The 21117-nt window shown below is 39.3% G+C and overlaps 3 protein-coding genes across 3 annotated transcripts; all 3 read right to left on the bottom strand.

Moving 5' to 3' along the window:
* Positions 1-1274: 1274 nt before the first annotated feature.
* On the bottom strand, positions 1275-3736 carry LOC138625255 (retinol-binding protein 2-like). The gene is made up of 4 exons (XM_069706044.1): positions 3623-3736; positions 3128-3306; positions 1626-1727; positions 1275-1445 (listed from the first exon to the last, which is right to left on the bottom strand). The coding sequence occupies exons 1-4, from the start codon at positions 3693-3695 to the stop codon at positions 1392-1394; spliced, it is 408 nt and encodes a 135-aa protein (XP_069562145.1). The 5' UTR covers positions 3696-3736; the 3' UTR covers positions 1275-1391.
* Positions 3737-5311: 1575 nt separating this feature from the next.
* Positions 5312-9094, bottom strand: rbp1.1 (retinol binding protein 1, cellular, tandem duplicate 1). Its single transcript, XM_069706045.1, has 4 exons — positions 8855-9094; positions 8342-8520; positions 7580-7681; positions 5312-5829 (listed from the first exon to the last, which is right to left on the bottom strand). Exons 1-4 carry the CDS (start codon positions 8925-8927, stop codon positions 5779-5781), a joined length of 405 nt encoding a protein of 134 aa, XP_069562146.1. The 5' UTR covers positions 8928-9094; the 3' UTR covers positions 5312-5778.
* Positions 9095-10569: 1475 nt separating this feature from the next.
* On the bottom strand, positions 10570-19207 carry nmnat3 (nicotinamide nucleotide adenylyltransferase 3). Its single transcript, XM_069706043.1, has 4 exons — positions 19046-19207; positions 16634-16817; positions 14396-14472; positions 10570-11334 (listed from the first exon to the last, which is right to left on the bottom strand). The coding sequence occupies exons 1-4, from the start codon at positions 19155-19157 to the stop codon at positions 10919-10921; spliced, it is 789 nt and encodes a 262-aa protein (XP_069562144.1). The 5' UTR covers positions 19158-19207; the 3' UTR covers positions 10570-10918.
* Between the last annotated feature and the right edge of the window lie 1910 nt (positions 19208-21117).

The raw sequence follows: 21117 nt of genomic DNA, 5'->3' as shown, positions 1-21117 counted from the left end.
TGACCTGCCACGGACACACCATGTGGGCGACACGCTGAAAGCCGCCCACGTATCGTTGTTGTCCACGGTTGTGAGACAATTAGGGACCATCAGGAGCATAGTCAAGGAGAGGAGTACATACATTTAAATGACGCTATAGTGTGCTTATTCTCATGTTTGAGGGGGTTGCAGGGACCTTGGCAGGCCTGTCACTAGTCAATCACATGGCTTCAATTCAATAATGTTAGTTATATAAGGAAACCGAAAACGACCACATTTTTCCAACAGATGGTGATGAAGTGTAAATTTAACGGAAAACTGTCAAATTCAATGATGAGGTGATTATTGCGTTTTTCAAGGTACCCCACAGAGAGCGCTTGGCAGCTGCAGAAGGAGCCGCGGTCAAAGGGCAAAAAAAGATGGAGCAAGACAACCGGGGGGAAAACAGGCCAGTACGCAAGCCACAGTGAGAAGATAAAGTTTATTCACTCAAAAGTTAATGTTAACGTTATTCAAGACAAAAAGCGCAGTGTTCTAGTATTTAGTTGTTCATGAAAGGTTAAGAGTGACCAGAATTTGAAGTGTTTTGATGGTTATTCTCTGGTGAGTTTGCTTTCTTTTCTGTGCGAGCTTAAACTGAACATACAGTAGCTCATGTTCTCATGTTTGTGGCACATGTACAGGTAGGTGTCAAAACCAAGCACTGTAGAAGTTTTATTGCTTCAGAACATTAGTTTTGTGGTGTTTTAGTTTGGTAGTCACTGACAAAATGTTACGCTCTGGTTTTGTGAGCATATAACACACAACAGGCTGCTGCTGCTGCTGCTGCTGGGTGTGGAGGAGTGATAAACTACTCTGTGGATTTGAATGCTGTGGATTCTTCACTTGGATTACAGATAAATTTAAACACAAATATTGGCAGGCCATAACTGAACTGAAAGTATAGGTGTAAAGTTTGGTGTAAACTGTTTAATCGGTTTTTAACACATATTACTATAACCAGTGGTTACATTAGCATTGCTTGGATACGTCTAATGCAACATGTTACTGATAAAACAACCTGTAAACTGTTTTCTGCTCTTCTAAAAGTCAGTTCAGTCTTTTGTGCATGCTGTTATCCTGTCTTACAAAGGAATTTGTTGTTTGTTCTTTTTTATTACAAGTATATATGAAAACTATGGCTTCATTCTGCACTACTACCACTCAACTAATTCTAACGTTAGATGCATTAGGAACACCAGGACTTAAAGTTGGTTTATAATTGCAAATACATAAAATTCAAAGACACCATGGTATATTCTTAAAGCACCTTTATTCATTCATTCTGTTAACATGTTTAGGAATGCGTGTAAAGTTTATTGAGAAGCAAGCATTGACCGTGTTAACTGAGCACATGATAACAAAAACAGATATTACTCTTTCCTCTTGAACACCTGAACACAAACTACATCTTCACATGTCAGCTCCTGCAGAAGAAATCAAATCAGTTGGTGTTAATTATCAGAGGGATCAATTAAATAATTAAGAGCAATAAGAGTGTTTAAACTGTCAATCAGATTCTGATGTGGAATACCTAAAACTAATCCAAAACATTTGTCTAAGTCCGACCATGAATGTAATTATCCAGACCAGTGCTGTGCACCCACCAGGTAGAGTTTGTCTCCTTCGATCCAGTGTTTCCAGCCACGGTTGACCTTCTCGCCTTTCTGGGTGCACACCAGCTTGTCCTCATCCCACTTCACCAGACTCTACAGGACAACATATCATGCACGTAGTAAACAATTAACTCCATATTGTGGGTTTGACTGAATGTCCTCAACAGATAAAATAACATGACTGCTTTTCTAACCTGAGGATTAATGGAATTAGGGTTATGAAATTAGTTTGAAGAAGTGTAAACTGATCATATTTGCTCTTGTTTTATGCATCTTGTATGTACCAGTCAGCGCAGCGTGTCAGAGGGAAAAATTGACACTAATAAGCAATATGATGTCTGAATAACATGAACTAAATATGTAGCCCACTAATAACACAGCAAATTCAAAATTACTACCAATTTTGCTGCTAAAGCTGTCAATATATTTAAATGAATTATTGTCATTCATTAATTCAGTTTAAAAAAAGATAAATCAATTTGACTGGTGTTTTAGTGCAACAGTCTGGGAAAACATTCAGCCACTAGATGCCAGTTATACCATGAGAGGTTGAACATATAAACTGAGTGTTTAGGACTCCTTTTTTCTCTTTTTTGCATTGTGATAAACTTTTTTATTCATATTTACCATTTTTTATACAATTCCAGACTCACAAAGATACAATTGATACTATTTTCAATAAGGCAGCACTTACAAGTATTTAAAAGGAAAAAAAAAAAAAAAAAACTTCAACATTAATAAATTCCTCATATCCTCAATGCTAATAACTTATTAGTGTGCAAACATAATGTATACGCCTGATAATACATGCAAGACAGAGTTCTTTTTTCAAGGACGTTAGTTTCAGATGTCCTCCGTCGCTTCCTCTCGTAAGTATGCTGTCGGCATCCAATGTAAAAAGTGCAACATTCCTAATCAGCCACAACATTGAAACCACTGGCAGGTGAAACATAGAGTATAATACAACAGCCTAGCAATAAATCCTCATTTCATCAGGATTATAATGTTCAGTTGTTATTTAATGTGATTGAGAGAAGTTTTGATTTATTTCAATGTGATTTGTAGTGCCGTTAAACTGTTCTGGTTTATTATACTGAGAGGTCTACCTAATATTTTATCCCTCCCATTTAACTAAATTAGGTTGACAAAATATTAGGAACACCTCTCCGTATAAAGACCTTGAACAGTTCAACAGCAACACTAATTACAGTATCAAAATGAGTGAATCAGACTTAGGAACAACTGTTTATAATCTTTACGAGAGGAAGATTTTTTGCTGGGCTGTTGTATTTTACGCTACTCTTTAGTGCTTTTAATGTTACGGCTGATTGATATATGTTGATTTTTTTTTAATTTTTTTTATCACTGGCAGATACTGTTGGCTGCTGCAGTCTGTTTTCAACACCCATGATACAGGCCAGTCATTACACCCTGTTCACACCATAGACAAGTGACTGACTCTCGTCACGTGGGTTTCTGAGAGGTCAACCCACCTTGACGTTTCTGTTGTCCAGTCCCTTGGTGTACTCGTCAAACTCCACCCCTACAGTGAAGGCGAGGTCATAATTCCTGAAGGTGCTCAGCGTTTTGAACTCAAATGTGTCTCCATCTTGGGTAACCACTTTGGTCTGAGACAGGGAGATGGCAATTTTCCTCGTAGCAAAGTCAATATCTGGCAGCAGAAAAGAGAATTGATTACTCAGTCTTTATTTTAACAGGGACAGATAATGTCATGTGGATCATTTCACAGACCTTTATGCATAGTTTTAAAGGATACTTGCATTATTGGTCAGAAATTAGTTCTTGATTTCTTCCCATAATCAAAAATCCGTAAAGATAAGTTTGATTTTAAAATAAGAATAATTTTTGTATTTACAGTTTTTATTAAGACGGTGTACAGCTTCTCCAATGTGGCTCACCCCCATCTAACACTATTTAAACACTTTTCAGACCAAAAATAAATTTTCCAGAATTAAAAGGTTTCTTACTCAACACTTTCATGTACTCCTCAAATTTATCATTTGTTTCCAGTATCCATTTTCCACTGAAGTCTGCAGGCATGTTGGCAGCTGGTGACACTGTTGTGTGTAGACTTTAGACAGTGATAGGAGGAGGAAGGGGCAGTGTGTCCTCGTGCTTTTATATGAGTCAGGGGGCATTAGGGCAGAGATCTATTGGTACAAGAGTATTGCTTAAAGGGGATTGGCAGCGGCAATTGAATCTTTTCCCTTTTGCTCTCAGGCTTTCTGTAGCCATTGGGGGAAAGTTACGAAGGGCATATTTGTGGGTGCCCGAACAAACACGCACCGCCATCATCACTCTTTTTCTCCCATGCAACCTTTTTGCAAATACACACTGCAGCGATTGTGGTTGTACAATGTACAGACAGGAGAAGCTCTTTTATAACATGTGCCAACAGTGTTGATCTTTTTCTGTGGCAAACTCGAAAACCTATCCAGAGTGTTTGAACTTTGAACACAAAGGTTAACAAAGTTAAGCCTGTTATGCAAATCATTATTTGTTTCCAATTCTTTACTAGAAATAAATGGATATGCAATTTATCAAATGTGGTTTCTACAGAATTGTTAGAAACAGATGAGTATGTCCCCTCCCCCCAATGTTTTCCTGCTAAAATCAATTAAACTCAGATTTAAGATTAGTAAGAGTTGATGAATGGGAGGAAAATGTCAAATATCAAATCAAAGTAACGATAAGAGCAGAAGCAGAATTTCCAATTTTGGATTTGTGATCCACTCAAAAAACATTAAAAGAAAAAGAAACAGTTGAGTGAGTGATTTTCAGCTAGACAACCCACACATTTAGTGGGACCACTTTATTCACAATGAATGTAAATGCAGCTCACTGGTGTCAGACTCTGTTTTGACCCCTCCCTGAGAGCATCATTTTTTAACCAGCCAAAGCAGCAAGAGCAGGGAGAAATTGATAAGTACCCCCTGGGGAATCATAAATTACAGAGCCTGCAGGTAGACGCAGGGGATGGTGGCCGGTTCTGAATGAACAAGAAGCAGCAGGAGGCAGAGCAGCAGAGTGAGCAGCAACAGCAAAGTGAGTCAGACACCCTATTGGTGAAGGCAATGCACAAAGTGAGCTGTCAGATTAGCTGATTTGAAGCACTGTGTGGCTTGAGCTGTCCAGCTCATTCACAAGTAGAGGCCCCTGGATTCTTTTTCACGTTGCCGGCAAGATATTTTCACAAAAAAGGAGCTTTTGACATCAAACTTCAGTCAGTAACAACAGTTCAGTTCATGGTAGCCATGGTAACCATGCATGGTAGAGTTTTTAACCTGCATTTGTGGATGCAGCGGTGAATTGTGTCCACAGACAATGGTTTTTGGAAGTGTTTCTGAGCCAATCCAGTGATTTCCACTACGGATTTGCATCAGTTTTTATTGCAGTGCAGCCTGAGGGCCTGAAGATAACAGCCATCCAATACTGGTTTTCGGCAATAATGTTACTGACCTGTTCGCAAATAACCTAATTAGTTGTGAGATGTTCGACTAGGTGTTTAGTGTCTTTTTTTTTTACCCTGTCCCAACTTTTTTTTTTTTTTAAACTGCTTCTGTTTTTATTTACATTTGACACAGGGTCCCAACTTTTTGGAAAATGGGGTTGTAAAATATTGGGAGGTCTAACCACTCATAAAAAGACAAACAACATTGTTGAGAACTGTTTCATTTATTGATTGATTGATTGATTCAGTGGCACAATCTTGAAGGAATTGGGAGGGATATATACATTCATTATATGCGATACTCATTCTGGAGACAAACAAAGAACAAAGACGCTTCCAGCCAAACTCATAATTTTCCATCCACAACAATCATTAAGAGAACTAACTTGTTTTTATTGTTCTCTTCACTGCACCCATACATTTCCTACCAGTAATTTCAGTGCATTTCTTTATCAGCCTGCTATCAGTCTATGTTGTGGTATTAAATGCGAAGCTGTCTATATGTGTAATATATGAATTGGCTTTGGAAAAGTAGAGCAACTGTCTTCATGGAACATTAATTTGTGTGTGTAACATCCCATAATGGGAACATGGATGTATGAAGGCATGTCTGATGTGTAGGTCTGAGCCAGTGTCTGCTGGGGGGCACCGTCTTGTTTCATAAGAGGCCGTTTAGCTCTTCTTGAAGACCTGCTTGCTAACAACTCCTGCAGCTCTCAGCTCCTGCAGCAAATAAAACACGATTGCACAATCAGGTTAATTGAAAAATGTACTTTTTTTTTTCAATTGACCTGCAAAAGACTGAGAAAGTAAATGATGACAAATGGGAACAACAAAGCAGAGGAAAACACCCTGTGTAGATTTAAGGGGAATTACTTTCATTATTAAGTTGTAGTAAGCCCTGTTCCTTTCCTTTAATGCTGCAAGAGAACATTGGACAACCATGAGAAGTGTAGACAAAAAGTTGTCCTACTTAGCAACAGTAACTAAGGGAAGGAGGAGCTAAGAGTGCATCAACTATCAATAAAGAAAGTTGGATGAGTATCATAACATTAACTTCAACTTCAACTTTAATGTCAATCCACCATATGACATAAAGATAGGTCGAAAAACTGTTTCTCACAGTCCCACGGTGTGCAAAACAAAAAGACAAAACAAGGCTTTAATAAACACTATTTCAATTAAGTTATGGTATTTTATATTAGTCTACTCTACTTTCACACATTTTCCACATACTAATTCTTCATAAATGCTACGAAAAACTTTTTCCAGCGTAGGGGTAATTCATTTTTTTAGACTATTAAAATTACTGGCAAGCTTTTTCAAGAGAATCATTAATCAGAGAAACACAAAACCTGTATACAAACGCATACACGGGAGTTAATAATAATAAAAAAGAGTCCGAATTAAAAAAAAGAATCAGATAACAAAAAGGAAAATAACAAACAGCTTGAGGGCTGTTTGGAGCTGATTCCATTTTAAAGATGTGTCATATCTGAAACTAGTTTAGCTGAGAATAGAGCATACATTTGGAATATCTGAGGTTAAATCGTCATAGGATTATGTACTTAGGTTATAAGGTGTAAGAGAGAGGAAAAAAAGATGTCACTTTCATCATCTAATGATTTTTCCTTCTCGTCAGTGAGGAGGTCTGTCCAACCATGTGATACAGAAAGCAGTGATGGTTTATTTTACTGAATTTGGGTGGTTTATTTAACTCAAGAAGAAGGTAAATTCTCTCAACCCACAAGGAAAAATAAATCCTTCTGTTTGTCTGATAACTCACCAAATTTACGTGGTTTTCACTGAAAAATAATAAAAAAAAAAATAGAAAGCATCTAACTTGCAATGCCTTTTCTGCCACCAGAGGTCCCTAATGCTCTACATGCGCTTGGGAATTTCCCACTAATCACTAATTTCAAGGCTGCTGATTGAAAACATCTTTTGGCATCACTTGCACCAAATAATTTGGCAGATTATTTTTTACTTAGCTTTGATAGCAGTAATAAATCTGATAATGCTGAGCTAATGAAAATGGTAATGTGCCAGTCATTACTTTAAAGCATCTTTGCATGCAAATGCTTTCATTACAGGCCACATAAGGCGACATTAAAAAAGTTATTAAAGTTCAATTTAAAGCAATAATTTGATGTGCAAAGTCAGGATAATGACGTGACACTTCTGCTAGACCTGGTGTGAATATTTGAGTACAAATATGTATACAAATTCCAGTTACAGTAGTTGTGGAAATGTGATATATTTGGTTGTAATTTAGTTATATCCACATACTTGTACATTTCAGAAATACATTTTCCATGGGTCCACGCATCATGTTATTGGGCTGATTCAAAATGGGAGTCACACATATAAATAAATGCACTGCACATACAGTGCTGAGGGGCATTTTGGATTTGAATTAAAGTGTCCAAATTGCGTATATTTATATTCATGGCAGGAACTGATGTTTTCTTACCAGATGAAGCTCATCTCCCTCCACCCAGTGGGTCCAGCCTCTTCCTTCAACCTCTCCCTTCTGCACACACACCAGCTTGTCTCCCTCCCAGGTGATCATGGTCTGTACGGGGTCACGGAGACAGAGACACGTGTAGTCATTAATCACGATGCATCAGTGGAAGGATCTATTCTTCAACATGTGCAGTTCCTCTAATAAACATTTTGATCTAAATATTCGGCACATGTAGTATGAAAGGCCCAGCTGTACTTGTTCCCACTCAAAATAATTACTTGATAAAATCCTGTTCCAACACACATGACTTTCTCACTCAGCCACCCTCTGAACAGCTTATAGCTTATCTATAATCAGCCTATGAGCATACCAAAAAGGGTTTTCAAGGGGGGACCACTGAAAATCTTTCATCCTATTTAGTATTCAGAAATAAAATTTTATTAAACGTGCGTGTTAACTTAGACTCTGCCTCTTTCAGCCCTCTCCAAGTTGTATCTGACATTGGTCCTCATTACATCAATACACCAGAAGAGTGTGGAAAGTCTGAGGGAAGTTTTACAAGCAGGAGGAAAGTTTTGCATGAAAAGACTGATTTCACCACATTATCTGCTCGTTTTACTGTGGACTGGAGGGTCTCCAGCAAGAAATGTCAGTTTATACACCCACAGAATTTGTAACCATAGAATATATATTAATGCCACACCTGCAGCGATGTTACTCAACTATAATAAAGATGATGCACCCTAAACACGTGGTCCGAACACTCACCATGCATTTCCTGTCATCCACTCCAGACAGATCCTCCTCGAACTCTTTGCCCACATAGAAGTCCATGTTGTAGTTTTTGAAGGTGCTTAGGGTCTTGATCACTATGTGGTCCCCTTCGTGCGTGATTTCCTTGTCAGGCTTCAACAAGTTGACAATTTTCCTGATGGCAACATTTACATCTGCGATAGGTCCCCAAGAGAGGTAAAAAGAAATGAATGTGAAACAGAGAAAAACAGTCACTTTTTTGTGTGCAATTACAGACGGATATGCTCATTTTTAAAGCAATCCTATATGCAGCAGGGTGTATGTGAGATTTTGCAATCAAGCTTGTTTATTTTGAGGTCAAGTGAAACATTTGTGTTGAATGCAAAAAGTGAAAATATTTGGGCCTTAATTACACGTTTATAAAGTTAGTTTTGCTGTTACATATTAGTGATCTAACCGAGATGGTGTTCCGTCTCATGCCTTTACCAGACCTGACCCGACTTCCACTCTCCTCCGCTACAAACTCACCGAGAGCCTTCATGTACTCCTCGAAGTTGTCATTGGAAATCATTTTCCAGTATCCGTTCAGATCACTTGGCATGTTGGCTGTTTCTCTGCTGGTTTCTCTTACTTCCAGTAAATGAGGAGGTCTGCTTTGGACGGCTGCTTTTGCTGGAGTGCAGAAAAACCTGCCAAAAGTCCCCAATTTGAACCAAACTCCCTTTAGTCGGATTACTTGGCAGGTTTAATTCCTTTTAGTTGAAATTGGCACTCGCACCTCCCTTTTCCCTCCCACGCTCAACCCCACGTAACCTCCTAATCTTCACAACCCTTTCCCCGGGCTACCCATTGCCTGATGGGAACATGCAGCACGCATACATAATGTGAACACTCTTGTGTGCTTTATGTTGGAAAATGCTTACTTGCTGAGGTGGGATTAGGATGAATACACTATCTTTATAAATGGACACAGGCCCACTTATATGTAAGGCCACGTGGGGCAGATTTGTGCCTGCAGGGTGATTCTGAGGCCTGTTTCAATTTGATCAGAGTGCAGGGCCATCAACAATCAGTCTAATAGAATTAAAAAAAAAAATCACACAGGTCTATTCAAAATGTCTGAATGGAAGATATAGTGAGGATAGTATTCACAGTACAACAGCTGGATCACCGGAGTTTAAAAACATCCAACTGCAACAATTATATGTTGAACATATGCCTGTCACATCTTTTGTCTTGCTTAAATAACTAAATTAATTTAATAATCTCTCTTTTGGGGCTGCTGCTGCCAACCCACTGTCTTAAAGCCTCGAAAACAGGCAAACACACACGCATGCACGCACGCACGCCGTTTTTCAAAGGACGCCAGTTAGTATCAGTAGCACAGTTGTGCTTTCAGCTATTGGCCTCAGAGAGAAAACACCTCCTGTAGCTGAGCAACTGTCAGGATTACTTTAAATCTTTTGGTGGAAAAGCTACAGGCCTCACAGACACAGTGTGTGGATGATAATGGAGAAACTGAGTAAAGCCAGAATGAATTGCTTTTGTGAGGCGGCTGCAGAGAAGGGACACCAACAATGATATCCATGCGAGAGGAAATGAAAGAAAGGACGGATAACATTCTACAACATTAAAAACTTGGTAGCCTGAATGTATAATATACAATGAACACGTGCGGATGGTTGATACTTTATATGCTGATTGTTGACTTTTTAGACATACGGCTTACAAAAATAAACGATCAGATTCGGTATTTCTCCACCAGTATCAACATTTTTTTGTGAAAAAGGGTTTTAAACAGCATTCAAGCTAAGAAATGAAATTGCCAGGAAATTTATCTTGCTGTTGACATCTTGCCATTTAAAATAATTCTTTATTGGGTGTTTTTGATACTTTTACCTTGCCCGCACTCTTAATAGATTTTTTTTTGTCAATTTCCTCTTCATATGATTCAGCTTTCTAGTGTTTTAGTTTGTATTTTCCACTATATGTTATTGTCAAACATTGAAAGCCTCTTTGTCTCAGTAAAGAGACAAAAAACACCAGGCACAAGGATGGTTTATAGGATTTTTAGGATTATGGTCCCATCCATGAAAAAATGTGTAGTATCATTATAAATGTCAAATATAATATATATAAATAAATGTCAAATGTTGTCAATAAACCACTAAGTTTGCAGTGTAGATAATATGATTTGTGTTGACAACTGCAAAAAAAACCAAAAAAACATTAGTTACGCAAACTTCTTAAAATATACAGGATTTTATTTCAGTTTATGTTTCAGTATAAGCAATGTGTAAAAACTAGAAAGGATGAAAAACTTTTGTCAAACAAATGTATATGAAACTGCGGTGTAAAGATGAGGGTCAGTATGTGCAACACTCAATGTGGGAACATCACAGCACGGGAGTAGATGCCCCCTCCTGAAAATAAGCGATGGATGGAAAACAGATTTTGGCCAAACGTGTCTCTTTGTCGACTTACAGGTTGTGCAAACTGCGTCCACACAGCAGTCAAGTGGAAGTAACCAGATCCTCCAACCCCTGATCGGTGAGTATATTCACACTTCAAGTGTTCCCATGTTCAGCTCTATCAGTCGTCCAGACTCTTTACTGGCTGTTGTGGCTGTTTGATGAGCGGTCTCAGCGCCGAGCCCTTGTTTCTCCTCTCGCTGTCCTCCGTGTAGAGGTTGTGCTGGTGAATGTATTCTATCACCGAGTCTGGGATCAGGTATTTCACACTCAGACCTCGTCTCAATGCCCGTCGGACCTCTGTGGCGCTCACCTCATTCATCACCCACTCCCTCAGCAGGAAAATGTTTCGCCCGTGGCGGGACAGCATGTCCGACTCGTGCACCGCCCGCTCTGGCTGCAGCCTTCCTCGACTGACGCAGACGAGGCCGAAATGCCCGACCAACTCCTCCACGTGGTCGTCCTGCCACAAGCCCGGGATCTTGAAGGTGTCCAGGAAATCAGCTCCGCATAGAAGCTTCAGGTGGGGCGGTGGACCTGAAGAGAGCCACAAAATAATACAATAAAAAAGTAAGACTGCTTACTTCTATGCTAACCAGGCAATCTTTGAATATAAAAGGCCAAAATGAAACGTGTGACAAAACCAACATACACATTTACTCCATATAGAACAGGCTGTGATTTCCAACATTTTGAAGCTTAAAGCTAAGATAAGAGCTGACACGCAATCAGGGACCAGAGCTACTAGTCATTATGATCCACTCTGACCAGAGACATAAATGCGCACGATAAATAATTCTGCTTTAAGTTAGTAAGTTAGATGCTTGTTGATGTAAAAAAAAAAAAAAAAAAAAAAGACGCCTCACAAAACTAACAAAAGGTTTACCTCAACCCCTGAATTCTTTGTTTTGTCTTCACTCATCGGTCACCTGTACAATATTGATTTCTGGCATCAGGGATTTCCTTCAAATTATTTGGATCTGGCCATTTAATCAATCATGGATACCGAAATCCTCATTCGGTGTCTTTTTCTGAGCAATTCTGATGGCCAGGAGTGACATAGCCCTCAAGTGGTGTTGATTTTGAATTTGTGGGAATAGTCCAGTAAGTGTTTGCCTGCTGGCTTGTCCACAATCATGCTCCAAAACAGTCCATTAATACACAAGTGAACTGTCTCCTCAAAGATTGCTCATACTGTTAAGGAGCACGATTTTTGAATTGTAGATGTGAATATATAAAAAAAAAAAAAAAAAAAAAGAAGAAAGGGAAAATTTGGAGTCTGGAACAGGCAAATTAAATGTAAATAATAATAAAAAAAACCTGTTCCTAACGCTGAACATAGAAGACAGGTTGGATCCCCACCTACCCCCGGCACATTTGATGGGAGGCTCATCTCTCTGTCTTCGCCTGTGTACTATTCTCTGAAGTAATCCTTAAGCTCTTCCCTTGATACTTTTAGCTGTCCACTTTCTACCTGATTAAACAACCTGTTAACAATGCTAAATAGACCCCTAAAAAGGAAGCCGTGCCATTTTCTCCTTAAATGCTCCGGCCTCCTAAGTACTGCTAATCGATTTCTAAGTTCTTGCTGCAACACCTCAAGTCCCTGTCTTCCATTTTTAGATGCATTCCTCCATTGCTTCTTTAGCTGCCTTATTTTCTGCACTTACCTATCTCCTTCTGTCTTCTGGATTTAAGTAGCTGTAGCTAGTACCCCAAATCTATCAACACCATATCGGTAAATAAAGTCTTCTAATTTCTCTAAATTAGTCACTGCTGTCCATTTCAACCTCTTCAACACTCCTACCAAATCTATGTTTATTGACTGCCGAACCTGGTTTTCGTGTGCTCTGGGCCACCTGACTCTAGCTGTAACCCTACAGCTCCTCTCACTACCAGGTTGGGGCTCATTCACATCCTTCCTCTGCTTGAACCACTGTCCTCTGTGCCTGGGGTACTGCTGATATCCTGCGATTTGTGGCTTTGTACCTGCTGCTGGACTTCAGTCGGCTGACTTGAATGACTTCTTGGGAAGTACTGGTACCTTTTGACAAGAACTTTTTGCTCCCTTGACGTATTTTGAGGTCCTTGGCTATAGTCACCTTCAGCCAACCACAGCTACAAACCAGCAGTTCCCTTCCTCCCTCCAGTGAGACCTTGTCCTCGTTTCATGTGCTAATCATTCTCTTGGTCATTCCCAACCCAGCGTCTGCAGCCTAGTGATCCATCTGTGAGGCTTCTTCCACCCCTGCTCTCGCAGACTGTAGGAGTGTCATTGTATTCTCTGTATACATAGTTTGGTTTGGTGCAGTGGGACTGCTTGCAGCCCTGGCTGCAGCTGCTATAAGGTGCCAACCCATAACAGCCCCGATGAGGTCTCTTCCGTCCAGTCAGCTGTCTCTCAATACTGTCACCAAGACTTCCCCAAGTTGTTAGGTGCTCTATTCACAGCACTCAACAGCCGTGCTGGTCATCGTACACACAAAAAAACTCATTATAATATCGAATAACACCTCAAATTACTTGTGAATGTGGCTGTAGGCTAAAGCAAATCAGCAAAAAGGAAAAAGGAGACCAAAACAGCGAGCAGGTTGAGATGTCGGTGGTCTACCTGTCCACTACTCTGTTCTTCAATGAATTAGTCATCTTAATGAAATATCGTGTTGAAAAGTAGTAGGATCCAAAAAGTGTAAGGGATTTTGATAAGTAATAGATTATCTATGAAAACTGATTGGCCATCTTTCAGTTATATAACAACCATTCATCTCACACATGCTGTAGCTATGTAATTGTATGTTTTTCTGTCCCTTGAGCATTTCACACACACACACACACACACACACACACACACACACACACACACACACACACACACACACACACACACACACACACACACACACACACACACACACACACACACACACACACACACACACACACACAAAGAAGCATTAAAATGATCCCTAATACTCTTTAACAAGTGTTGGTCATGACCACAGAGCACTATTGGCTCTTACTTTGCACATGTTAAAGCACAGGTGCATTGTGTGTGATTAATGTAAATCAATTCCCTGTTACAGACATCGATAAAAATCAAATAAAGCTAATATCAAAAGGAGTCAAGAGCTTTTTCAGCAGCAGTGCTAATGTTAGTGTATGTCAACATGCTAAACAACAACACCCCCCTTCCCTCCCGTCCCCTCCCCAAGAGGACTGAAGCAGTGTATTACATGCTTTGGTGCGTTACCGGTTCATGCCAATCCAACAAATACTTTTTAAGACTAGAGCTACTTCTTCGGCTTTAGAAAACACCGGTTGGCATTTTTTGCCTTTTTCTGACATTTTAAAGACCAAATTACTGATCAATTAATTGAGAAAATAATAAATTGATAATGACAATAATCATTTATGGTACTCCTTATTAAGACATTACAATTTGGAACAAAGTAACAGATGCAATTCAGTGCTGCCTTCCCAAAATGTGCAGCAAATGTGTTGCAAATTAAAAGTGTAGATTTAAAAGTGTAGAGTGCTTCAAAACCAGTCAGTGGTCAAAGGGGTTCTAAAATCATTCCCAACAGTAAGAGATTCTCACTTGTGGTGTTTCCACCGGCTCCGCTGCGCGTTTCCGTGCTCTGCTCGTACTCTTTCAGAAAACGCTCATAATGATACCTGCCCAACAACCAAAGAAAAAAAAAAAAGAAGAACTGACATTTCACTTTTTTTACATTAACATCGTAATACACAGAATTTTCCTTCTTTAGTTTTTATGAATGTAAGTACTATTCATTCAAAGTTAATTCGTATTCAGTAACTTTATATTGTGTCATTCAATGTTACCTAAACATAATTCCAATTAAGCTTTATAAACTAGACTGAATCAAAAAAAGAGTAAAAGCTATGACTCACACAGGAAAAAAGAGGAATGAAAAACTTCACTGTTTTCAAGTAAAGCTTCTTAAAGTTTATGTGAATATGTGTGTGTGTGTGTGTTTTGGGGAGTGAAATGGTGTGCTGGCCCGCTCGCAGATCACATGCCATGATCGGCACCCGTGTTGCGCAAACACGGCTTACAGAAGACCAGCTAAGAGGAGGGGTGTGGGATCGGATGTCGGCTCATGAGGGGATTAATGAGGAATGGGGAGCAGAAAAGATGGAGCTGAAATATAATGCAAGAAGGAGAAGGATACAAACTATGGAAGCGGGAGAGACCCTTCTAAAGTGAGCAAAATATGCACACGTACACATGACATATTGTATGTATGTCATGTGTACATGAATCATTTTTCAATTACATGCTTCCCTAAGGTCAAACAATTGTCATATGTCTGCCCAGTAAGCCTCTGATAATGATTGAGCCTATACGCAGTCACTCCCGCCTCTTGTTGCTCAGGATGCAGCACCTTTGGCTGCCTCTCTTTAAATTCATATACCAGGCAGCCTTCGGCCACTGCACCGTTCCCACTTGCCCAATGAATTTAACAGCCCATACCCCCAATTTCACCCCCCGAAAAACCCAGACCTGATACAGGTCCAGTGTGGTTTGGCGACTGCCGGGAGACTAAAACCTACAATTTAGGTGCAGGCAACTTGGTAACACTCTGTTACGTAAATGGTTGAATTTGGAAAAATGAGAGGGTGGCAGAGAGGCAGCAAAGGAGAGTAAAATCCCTGTGAAGTCTGCTGTGACTGTAAAACTAGGATGATCTTATCCATCTTATTTATCGTGATCTTTCGTTAAAGGACCTTCCATGACACGACGTGCCATGAAAATTGGGGATGGTTTTCAACACAGTAATTTAGGGCTCAGATTGTGTTAAACCTACAGGGGAAATCTTTAAGTGTAGCACGGTATTCCCATGGCAGGAGTTATAAGATCCAAACACTTTGACTAGGCGCACACAAAATGTAATCTCACAAGGTTTGAGCACTCAAAGCAACAGCAATTTCTCTGTACTCTGCAAAAATGAAATTTATGTGACGCAAATGTCCAAACGTATTTACCACTAAAACACTCTATATCAACCCCCTGAACCCCACAACCTCTCGGCGGGTTTGTAAGGCATGTTTTATTTACAAAAATTGCTACCATTTATCAGCCAGAAACTGTAAAAACAGAATTCATTGGGTATTCACATTTTTGACAATCCTTGAACTAAAGATGTGCACTGAACACTTCCTTCATGAATACTAACCAAATCAAAGTTTAAAATAGACATACTTCTCAAAACAACTTAATTCCACAAATCCCATTCAAAATGTGTTAAAAAAATAAACATTTGCATAATCCAGAGAATATAAAACAAAATCTAAAATTCTGCGCTCCTCAGCACAGCTGGGAATCCTTTTAATGATGTGACAAAAATTCAGTCACATCATTGGTTGTAAAAATGTTAAATGTAATATGTATGGTGTGTGGATGGCATGTGGATCTTTAATACTTTATTATCAATAATTAATAAATTGAATAATAAATTCAACTTGTTTTTTTATGACAACTGAGATTATAACTGTGTTATACTGCACAAAAGACATGCTTGAGTTCTGCCTACTTCTAGCCATGATTGTACTGTTTACATAGTGGTGCAAGACTTGCTGGTGCAGTGAAAAATGAGTGCAGAATAAATGGGACAGGAGATAAAAAATGCACAGAAACTGTTTGGGGTTCAGAGGGTTGAATGGTAAATGGCCAGGGAATTAGTGGCAGAAGTTTTTAAAAGCAAAAAACCCAATCCCTTCAGTTTCTTGCACGTTTTCCACTTTACATCCTGAGGAGCTTAGATTTCCAACGTGGGTATTTTAAACCTGGTCTTGGAGTAAACAAGTTTTATACCTCATAGTGACCACGGTCTCTGTCCAGTCTGGCTGCTGGCTCTCCCATTCATCAACTGTGACCCAGTTGGAGCTCTGAAGTGCCAGCTTTGCCATAGCAATGCGATGCTTAGCCAGTACCAGGCCTTGCTTTCCATATCCGTCACTCACTGGAGACACGATGCCGCCCACCACCCGGTACTGGCCTGAAGGGAGAAGATTAATACCGTTTTTCTGGGTCACGGCAGCTGATACAGAAATAGAATATGATTCAACAGATTAAGTCAAATTAAGGCATTGTCAGGTTTCACAGTTAGGGACAAATACTACAATCAATCTTTTACAGGCCATGAAGGTACTTGCTCATGACAACAAAGATCAAACTATACAATTACTTAAAAGCTTCTACTGTGTTATAAAGTTTGACTAAGTTTGAGAATTCATATTTTGGTGGGGGAAATCAGACTCAAAATATGTTATTCTTGGTTTCAAAAAATAGTTTAGGTGTGACATAATAGGCAAAATCATTATTAATTTGTAGATTTTGGATTGGAAAACGTCCAAAATAGACATTTAGTTGTGTATTTTACCCCATTTTGTTTATTTGCATATATAAAATCTTCTAAATTCAGCAAAAATTAGCATGTATTAATTGTTTTATAAATCAGGCAACCTAATGATCTTTAAACACACCATGCAGTAAGAATCTTCAGAATATAGATGGACATAAAACTGTAAAGTTTGGTCCAACTAAAGTGGAGATTTCTGGCTAATAGTGTGAGAAAATACATTTTAGAGGACATATCTTTAAAGGATTTTTTTCTTACTCTGAGCCAGAAACCTCCATTTCAGTAGCACTTAGATACATCAAACTTTTGAGTTTTATTCCCATCTATATTCTGAAGGTTTTTATAGCACGGATTTGTTCATGTATCATTTATAGCCTGATTTATATAACATTTTCATCCTAAAAACATGGCGAAAACAGATTTTCTTTTTATGGATGTTGACAGTTCTGGTTTATGGAGTGATATATAGAGATATATCCAAAATCCCATCGGTAAAATTCTTTGACTCCAATATATTAGCAAAATGAAACAGGAACTTTGAACGTAGCTTTGTCCAACAGTCAGATTTCTGTTCTGGAGATGTATTAAAGTTATCTCAAATTTGGTCAAAGAATACCATATTTGCATATTTAAACATAAACCCTCAAAAAACTTGCAATACAAAAAATATTTCCTTAAAAGTAGACTGAAGACGTTTCATGCTGCTATTCATTAACTGGGGTTAATATTCTATTCACCTATAGTATGTTGCTTTAAAACAGATGTATAAGTAGCTGCAGCACATGTGCAGGGAATAACAACAGCTCCTATGTGCCGCTTACACTCGTTACTGATGGATACCCGAAAGCTCGTCAGCTGATGTCCTATCGTTAAGGGGTCTAAGGGAAACTGTAAGAGCATTAATGTTCCAGCATGCTTAAATGCTATACACTGAGCACAGATTCTTAAAGCATCTTAGAATAAGAAAGTTGACTCCGGACCATTATAATTCTTATGGTATGGTGATGTCGTTACGACCATGTGACTCGACCTGCGCTCGTACTCAGAGCAGCTTTTTGCACGTAAATGTCCTGTGTTTATATAAGGAGACCATGTCTGCTGACACTAGGACTGCATGGCAGCACATGTTGGGACACAAAGCCCAGAGTCACTGAGTTTTGTTCCATACAAAGGTCTCAGCAGCATCATAGAGACTGGCATATATTAGCATTTTCCAGCATTTATGATTCCTCATCGCTGACTAGTAAAAAGACAACAATGTGGAGTGATAAAAGTTGCATCAATTGATGTTTTGTTTTGGCCACAAGGGGACAGCCGCTAAAAGCTGAAGAAAAAAAAAATCAGCCTGGTTAGTGTCTTATACATTTTCTATGACAAACATGAAGCAAAAAGCAGAAAATGAGCAGTATAAGCATTCACTTGGAATTTATGGCAAATTCCTTTGTGTTCAACCAGCTAATAGCACAAATATCTGCATCTTTAGCTTGTCAGGCGTTCAACTTTCTTCTTCAGCTCGCGTTTAACTTTGCATGTCTGCGATACAGCGCTGGACAAGTCGTAGGCAGGTGTATCAGGGTTTGTTTGCTGCTGCTGCTAGAAATGAGGTTGATGAGACTGAATCAATCAAGAGATTTGTGGGCCATAAAAGAAAAACAATGAGCTGCTTTAAAAAGCTCCGTAGAGCTGCAGAGTTGGCTTTTAATCATCTGTAGAAACATCACATTTCATAAAACGCAGTCATTTAATTTATTCAGTGTTTAGAGTAAAGACTATTGATCAGCAGACTTCATAGATGAGCTGCTCTGATACTAAGGGTTATCCAAGTTTAACAAAACACACGAACGATCAGATGTCGATGACCTGACCTGTGCTGTGCATATAGTCTCTGGCCAGTTCAAAAAGCCTCATGTGTTGGTTGGTGATTGGATTAAATGAGCCACAGGCCAACAGGATGAGAGGAATGCGGTGGCTGGCCATCTTTGTTTTACCCTCTCACACCGTGGCCAAACCTGGGAGGAGAGCAGAGGGAGGTGTTATATACATCCTGTGGGTGAGACGACGAGACACAAAGATGAAAAAAATTTTGTGGAAGGAAGGATGGAGAGAGAAAGTCCTCCTCCAGAATGTTCGAGGGGATTTGTGCGAGAGATTTTATGTATTTAAAACACACAATGCACTTATAAGCTGTTATACCTGCTGGGTTGGAACATTTTGCAGAAGCTTGCCTTAATTGCATTAACCTTAACTTATTTGTCTTTTTTTTTTTTTTTTTTATCCCAAAGCAACTTACACTGTATGAGTACAGTGTTAATATACGTGACCCCAGACAAAGGCAACCTCATGGTGTTCCCATTCTCTGCCTATTTATCATCAGGACACCAAATGCACTTAGAAACATTGGCAACAATAATGGTGGCAGCATTTTGCAGGAGTTGGACACCAGAGGAGGGGACCAGCTGCAACGTTGGTTTGTTGTATTTGTCCATGTTTGTGTGTGTGTGTGTGTCTGTTTGTGTGTGTGTGTGTGTGAAGAGCCAAGAGGGAAATTAACACCAGCTACTTCTCAGCTTAATTCTACCACCAACTTTGGCAGGCGTCCAGCGAGCATTTCATTTCACTCTAAACTAACCGATTTCCAAACCTTCTACAAAGTTACGTAACTGGTTAACTGGATCCAAACTTTTAATTACTCTGTTTTTTTTTTAACTGATCCGAGGATTTCCTCTGGATTTTGCATTTCGGCTTTTGCCCAACTGTGGGGCTCATTGAAAAAAGAAAAAAAAACAACCTTCAGGCTTTTGATATCAGTTTATAAGCGCAACTAGATTTGCTTGAGTGTCTTGATGACTTTTGACCTCTTTTATTACTTCTGACAAGACAGTAAGGTCATTAAATTAATATGTGCGTAAAACAGAAAAGTTGCTCTCTTATATGGTTATACTATGAAACACAATGTTTAAAAGGTAGGAATTTTATTCATTTGATTACCTTCTTTTTAGTCTTTCACATGAGATGTGAAATGTCCTCAAGAAACTCAAACAAGTCCAGTGGCCTTCGAAAAAAAACCCTGTTAGACTGAACCAGGAGGACTAAGTACCTTGAACCTTCACAGATGTTCAGGTGTTTGTGCTCGCCTCAGACATAAGCAGGCCGGGACTGCAACGCTTAATCGAGTAGTTTAACGACAGAAATGAATCACCAACTATTTCTACGACTGATTTATCATTTTGAGCCTTTTATTTTTTTTAATGAAACGATGCCGAAATGATCCGATTCCACTATCTTAAGTGTGAATATTTTCTGGTACCTTTAGTCCTCTATGACAAAAGTTCAAAATCTTTTTGGTTAGCAGTTCTGGAGCGTTAACCGAAACAATAGTGTACTGTACATACCCAGATAACAAGTTAACGTCAGTGGCTTCATGGTAATTAAAGGGATTTATATTTTTGGACAAATGATTGCACAACAGGGCTGCAAAAGAATAGCTGAAGAGGAAGCTCACCCAAGAAAGTGGTTTTAAATAGGCTTCTCACTGTATTGAAGTTATAGTCTGGATGTGGACACTGTGGACTCTGCCTGGCTTTAAAGGCCGAGATAAGTGAGTCAACACCTTCTTCTTGACTGAAAAACAAACATCTGTCCCCTTCAACCTCCCCCCATCCCTACTAGTACACCTGCACCTATTATCTCCAACAATATTAATTGTAAATCCCATTTGGCAGGCGGTATCTCTCTTCCACCATACAGCTCTGGTCTATATGCATCTGGCCCAGTGCACATGTGAGTTGACGTTATTTTGACAACTGTTAACATTTAATTAAAAAAAACACACCAACACCGTTTTGTAGACTGACGCAGTCTGCCTTGACATTGAGCAGGCAGCTAACATTGATTAGATTAGCGGGCTAAACTGGGTGCACCGCGACAGCCAAGTCAT

The sequence above is a fragment of the Brachyistius frenatus genome, unplaced genomic scaffold (genome assembly GCF_029030835.1).
Source record: "Brachyistius frenatus isolate BFR_SWC_R1_liver_20210118 unplaced genomic scaffold, ASM2903083v1 Contig_61, whole genome shotgun sequence".
NCBI lineage: Eukaryota > Metazoa > Chordata > Actinopteri > Embiotocidae > Brachyistius > Brachyistius frenatus.
This window is presented reverse-complemented; position numbering and strand designations above follow the sequence as displayed.